Genomic DNA, 6,645 nt, shown 5'->3' on the forward strand with positions numbered 1-6,645 from the left:
ATATTGAATATTACATGGTCACTTGATACCTGCCCAGTTACTTGCATCAGCTTATAAAGAGTTAATATATCATCTTGTTCTACTGGAAATTGTAAATGAGACGGTAAATGTGCTCGGATTTTTTCTCCTTCCGTTATTAACTGTTGCGGCGTAATTAGAAGCGGGTTAATTTTTTCGTGATGACTATCAATGAGAACATCCATGATTGTGGATTGCGTACGTTGCAAATTTATCGTGGCGATTGTCATTTGGATGCTCAGCATGTTAATAATATTGCCATATAATTGGTCATGTTCGTCCTTAACTAACCTTTTGGAGATCGCGTTTAATTGAGTCTCTATACCCTGGAAATTATTTTTGAGACTTATCTGGTTTTTTTTATAACGTTAATTGTGGAGTCAATTATTGATATTTGATTTTTGAGCAGATGTTTGAGTTTGTCATCATGATCTTCTAGGGTTTTGATCGTCTTCGACATGTCACTTGCATAATTGGAATCGAGTACTCCAAACAGGGAACTTGCTATATTCCCAACTAAATCGATTGCCCCTCTCTTATTTCGGGCGCTTGACATAAATTCAAATGCTGTTCTCAATTCACTTTCTGCTTGCTGGAAATGATGAACCACAAACTTGCATGTTGAATTTAAGTTGCTTTGATCACATAGCTTCAAAAGATTCAACGTTGAATCCTTTAGTATGTCCAGCTCTGTATTAAATGGAGCTAAATCGTAATAGATTATCATTTTCCAGTGGGATGTTATCAATTTTGTTGTTCCTACTTGTTCAAAATGTAGGCCAGGAGCGGAGCGAAGTTCAGTTACGTTTACTGGTGAACAAAGAACAATCGGGAGTAAAAGTAGAGATATCAGTACTGTAGTTAATTTTATATTGGAGGACACACGTCTTTGTTTTCGTGGGACTATCTCATTGTCCATTCGTTCTTCTTTGTTATGGCGATTCTCCTGTGTTTTAATAGGTTTGTTTTCAGGAAATAAGGGTGCTAGTTTGTGAATTGGTCGCTTTAACATGCCTGTTGCGGTTTTGACATCTACGACTCGTATAAATCCATCATTACCCCTATATGTCTTCATTATTCGCCCTAAAGGCCATTGCAAAGGTTGTACATTATCTTCCTTAAGGATCACCAGTGTATTTTCTTCAATGTTTTTGCATTCTTCACGCCACTTGTTTCGAACCTGTAGTTCCATTAGGTACTCTGCCCGCCATCTTTTCCAAAACTCTTGTTTTAAGTGTGCAACCAGATTCCATCTACTCAAAAGAGATGATTTTACCTTTTCACATGTTGCGTCTACGGGTGCTGTTAGTGCATCACCAACTAAGAAATGACCTGGTGTGAGAGCCTGCAAATCATTTGGATTAGACGACATTGGTGTTAAAGGTCGTGAGTTTAAAATAGCTTCTATTTCTATAATGACGGTTTCGAGTTCCTCGTACGTTAACGTTTCAGTTGAAACGCTTCGGACCAATAGGTACTTTGCTGATTTAACCGCTGCTCCCCATAGTCCACCAAAATGAGGTGCACGAGGAGGGATGAAGTGAAATGCTATTCCCTTGTTGCTGCAAGTTTTTGTTATTTGTTCCTGAGCTACATTGGAATGGATTGTTGTTGTTAATTCCTGCAACTTGTTAGAGGCACCGACAAAATTCGTTGCATTGTCACAGTATATATTTTGGCAGCATCCGCGTCGTGCGATAAAACGTTTTAATGATCCGATAAATGCTTCTGTTGTCAAGTCGCTTACCAGTTCCAAGTGTACTGCCTTTGTCGCAAAACAACAATAAACTGCTAGGTATGCCTTATGCGGACGTTTTCCTCTCACCTTATAATGCACCCAAAAAGGCCCACAGAAGTCAACTCCGGTATTAAAAAATGGCCTGTTTGGCTGTACTCGATGCCTTGGTAAACTTCCCATGACTTGTTCAAAAGTAACTGGTTTACATCTAGTACAACGAACACAATGGTGAATAGTTGATCTTGCCATAATTTTACCCTTGATCGGCCAAAATTTTTGTCTCGCTGCTGCCAGCAGTGCTTGACCGCCGCAGTGCATATTTCGTTCATGTATGTCTTTCATTATCAGTTTTACAATAGGGTTATTGTATGGAAGGACTATCTGATGCTTTTCATCATATGTAAGTGATGATGCTTCTAACCTTCCCCCCACGCGAATTATCTTGTGTTCATCTAAAAATGGCATCAGTCCAGCAAGTGTACTTGCAGGTTTTACTGTTTGGTTGCGTTCTAACTGAATTAATTCTTCTTTTAGTTCTGACTGTTGTATGTACTTCACTATATGCCTGAGTGACAGCTCCAGTTCCATAGGGCTTAGAGCCATAGTGATATTGCTTAAATTGGTTCGCCTTGCCCGATTTACAAATCGCAGCATATATCCTACCGTATGTAGTAGAGTTCTAAATGAATTCCTGTGATTGATTCTATCGATCCAATGGATATCGTAATCAGTTGAGATTAAGGCCACTTCCCTTGTCGTTTGTTTCCATTCAGGATTCACCGGATCAATACAGAGAGTTTTATTGAATTTGCCAGGCCAGTTGCTTTCGGAACCATGAAGAAAGAGTGGACCGTATAACCACAAGTTATTTTCGAGTAATTGAGCTGGCTTGATACCCCGTGATAATGAGTCAGCTGGGTTGTCCTTAGATCTTACGTGACGCCATTGATTAGGCAAGCTAATTTCATGAATTGCATTGATTCTATTTGCTATGAATTGTTGATGCCTTGCTGATGAAGAATTGATCCAGAAGAGAACGATTTCTGAATCAGTCCAATAATATGTTGCTACATCATGATTTATATTGTTCTTAACCTTTTTCATCAATGTCGCTCCTAATAGAGCTGAACACAGTTCTAACCTTGGAATCGTTTGTTTTTTGAGTGGAGCAACACGAGACTTGGAACACAACAATCGATTTATTAGTCGACCATCCATTAGTTTCGCTCGAACATAGACTGCGGCTCCGTATGCCTTTTGTGAAGCATCACAAAATACGTGCAATTGTATTGATTCAAGTGCTGGCATCTGTTTTCCGAATATATGACGATCTATTTTAAATTGATCTAGTACTTGTAGATCGTCATAAAAGGTAGTCCACCTAGTGTATATTTCGGTTGGTACTGCTTCGTCCCATGTTAATTGTAGTTGCCATAGGTCCTGAATTAGTATTTTTGCTGTTACGAGTACTGGACCTAGTAGTCCCAATGGGTCGAAAATTTTGGCTAGGTTCGAAGTAATGGTTCTTTTAGTAATGATTTTTAGTGGATCCAGTTTTAATTTTATGCGAAATTGATCTTCTTTTGGTTGCCAAGTCAATCCTAATGTTTTGATTGATGTTGCGTCCTCACTTTGAAAGTCCAAATCAACTTCTTGATCTTCTTTTGCAATATTTTGAAGAAGTGACGGATGGTTGGCACACCATTTACGTAGCTTGAATCCTGCTGATTCCAACAAACCTTTTAACTGAGTTTGTATATCTTTGGCAGTTTGGAGACTATTTGATCCACTTAGGCAATCATCTACGTAGAAGTCATTACTTAGTGCTGCTGCACCTAGTGGATATTTTTGCAACTCAGATTTCGCCAACTGTTGTAAGCATTTAGTAGCCAGATATGGGGCTGATCGTGTTCCATAGGTGACTGTTTTTAATCGATAAAATTGTAAGGGTTCGTTATTATTGCTTCTCCAGACTATTAATTGATATCTTTGATCTTCGGGCTGAATAATAATTTGTCTGTACATTTTTTGAATGTCAGAACAAAAGACAAATCTTGGGCACCTGAATCGAAGTAAAATCGCAAACAATTCCTCTTGAATTGTAGGGCCAGTAAACATTGTATCATTTAACGATAGTCCACTACTCGTCTTGCACGATGCATCAAATACCACTCTTAATTTCGTGGTGCTGCTATCGGGCCGTAAAACGCCATGATGTGGGATGACATAATGAGGATTAACTTGGTTGATGTCAACCCTTTCCATGTGTCCGAGATCAGCATATTCATTCATGAACTGTACATACTGTGTTTTGAGTATTACATCCTTATCGAGTCTTCTTTCCAACGCTAAAAACCTGTTAATGGCAATGTGTTTTGACTCACCAAGCAACGATGGATCTTGCTTGAAGGGTAATCTGACACTAAATCGACCGTCTTGATTCCTTTTCATATAAGTTGCAAAATGAGACTCGCACAACTCTTCGGAAGGAGATAGATTTTTGTTTGCCTTTTCTGGTTCATCTAGTTGCCAGAACCGCTCGATAACCTTCATCGTATCTTGCTCATCTTCAGAGCATATTCCACAAACTTGTGGTGAAATAATTGAATTTTGGTTAGATATTTTTCCCACCACAAGCCACCCAAGCAATGTGTTCTGTAGGATGGGGAGAGCTCTGCCAAGGTTTATTTGGCCGATGGACAATAGTTGATGAGAAAACTCAGCTCCAAGTAGGAGATCGATTTTGTTTGGGGTATTGAACGACGGATCTGCCAGATTGATGTTCTGTGGTATTTTCCAGCTTGAGCTTTCAATATGAATGCTCGGCTGGTCACACACAATCTTAGGTAATACATAAGCCTCTATTCGGCTGCTAAATCCGTTAATTCTGGACGAGAAAGCTAAATTGATTCGTTGTTGCGCATCTTGTTTTTTTTTTGCCCCACACCTTCTATACATGCTGAGGTCTTTTTCGGGTTTTCACCTAACTTCTTAATTATTTGATCGGTTATCAGGTTGACTTGGGAGCCGGAATCCAATAATGCTCTGCACTCAATTTCTCTTCCATTGTTGCCTTTAACGACAACACGTGCAGTTCCTAATACCACATAATTTTTTTGGATGTTGAGATTGTTGGAGAACAGAGAAGCAGGATTTTTTGATAATGATGCCTTCTTAATCATGGATGCTTCAAGTGTGCCTTCTAAATGCAGCAAGGTGTTGTGTTTCTTGCTGCATTTTAAGCAACTGCCTGATGTGCAGTCTTTTGTGAAGTGACCATTTTTTAGACAATTGAAACATCGTTGCAATGATTTTATGAGATGTAGCCTCTTAGCTGGGGTGTCATCCAGGAACTGCTTGCATAGATTAATTGGATGATTATCTCTCTTGCATATTGGACATTTAGCTGGTGCAGTGTTAGTTGTAGCCACTGTCTTAACCCATATTTTTATTGATGCGCTATTATTTATTGTTTCTAGCGATTGGAACCTTTGTTCAATAAATTGAAATAGTTCCTTCATAGTGATCAGCTCTCGATTGTTTGATAATGACTGCTCAAATGCTGTTTGTGTGATCTTGTCTAATTTCTTCAACGTCATATGAACAATTATGACGTCCCAATGTTCGACTGGAATGTTCTGCGCCTTAAGTCCCAATAAACACTCTTGTGAAATGTCATGCAATGTTTTAAGGCCAGAAGCGGTTTCAGTTGTCATTGCTGGTAATGCGAATAATTTGTTTAACAATGCGGTAACTAATAATCTACCATTATTGTATCTAGCCTTCAGAATCTCCCATGCGGTAATGTAGTTCTCAGCTGATGCTGGCAAATGCTTTATCAGGTTTTTGGGCTCACCAATCAAGTTAGTTGTTAAGTAGAACATCTTTTGGATAGGTTTGAATGGTTGTTCGTCTATAAGTTGTGTAAACAGGTCTCGAAACTCTACCCACTTCAGCTGGTTTCCGTCAAATATTGGAATTGTTAACTGTGGTAATTTTACTGCCTGAATTGTTGAATCGTGCTGGTAGTGAGAATTGAATGATTTTAGCTTGAGTTTCAAACAAATCTCCATGTCTTGGAGTTTTTGACTAATTTCATAATACAATTCCCAGGAGTACCCTTCAATGAATTCTTCTGATGTAGAATTCCATATTTTTTCATTGTTGTTATCGAATGCTTTGTGATAACCTTCTATCAAAGCAAGCTTGCAAGAATAAAAAACTTCATTTTGAGATTCTTGGCTTGCCATTTCAATTTCTTGACTGGATCTGTCAATGACATTTATGAGTGCTCGTTGATTACGCAACACTCTTGATAATTCTTCATTTTGTTGAAACTGCATTGGATTTTGATTGTGTTGCCTTGGCGGCTTTTCCTGAGCATTTTCTACCTCTTGCATTTCGATTAATGCCTTGTTAAAAATACCCAAGTATTTGTTTGTCAATTCAGTCATTCTTTCATAGTAGCCCGTGGTGAAATACTCGTCTTCTGTATCTTCAGCCATAGCTTTACAAGATAATAACGTGTTGTGGTTCTTCTCTAACCTTGACCATTGTTCAGTTAACCGTAGAATTCTATCCTGATAATAGCGATTCGTCTTCCTTGAGGCTGGATCCTTCTTGAAGTTGCTGATTATCCTCTCGATCTCAGCTCCTATAGCTTGTTGTTGATCAATAAGTGTGTTGAAATGCTCCATGATAATACCGTTCCTATTTATTGTCCTTATAGGAATATCACGTCGGGGTCACCAAAAATATGTTGAGAATGCTTTTATTCTCAAGTTTCTATCAATTTGTATTTGTATACCGGAATTCCACCAAGCACATGTGACTTGTTGGACGGTATATTTGTATACTTTTTATATTCTTGAAGATACCACCGAGCACAT

The 6,645-nt window shown here is 38.6% G+C and overlaps 1 protein-coding gene across 1 annotated transcript; it reads right to left on the reverse strand.

Moving 5' to 3' along the window:
• Positions 1–14: 14 nt before the first annotated feature.
• On the reverse strand, positions 15–4,309 carry LOC119664488 (the record flags this gene model as incomplete). The annotated part of the gene is made up of 2 exons (XM_038073963.1): positions 386–4,309; positions 15–344 (listed from the first exon to the last, which is right to left on the reverse strand). Coding segments are annotated over exons 1-2 (4,254 nt in total), but the record flags the coding sequence as incomplete, so codon positions are not given.
• Between the last annotated feature and the right edge of the window lie 2,336 nt (positions 4,310–6,645).

This window comes from Teleopsis dalmanni, unplaced genomic scaffold, assembly GCF_002237135.1.
Source record: "Teleopsis dalmanni isolate 2A unplaced genomic scaffold, ASM223713v2 unscaffolded_contig_2031, whole genome shotgun sequence".
NCBI classification, from domain to species: Eukaryota; Metazoa; Arthropoda; class Insecta; order Diptera; family Diopsidae; genus Teleopsis; species Teleopsis dalmanni.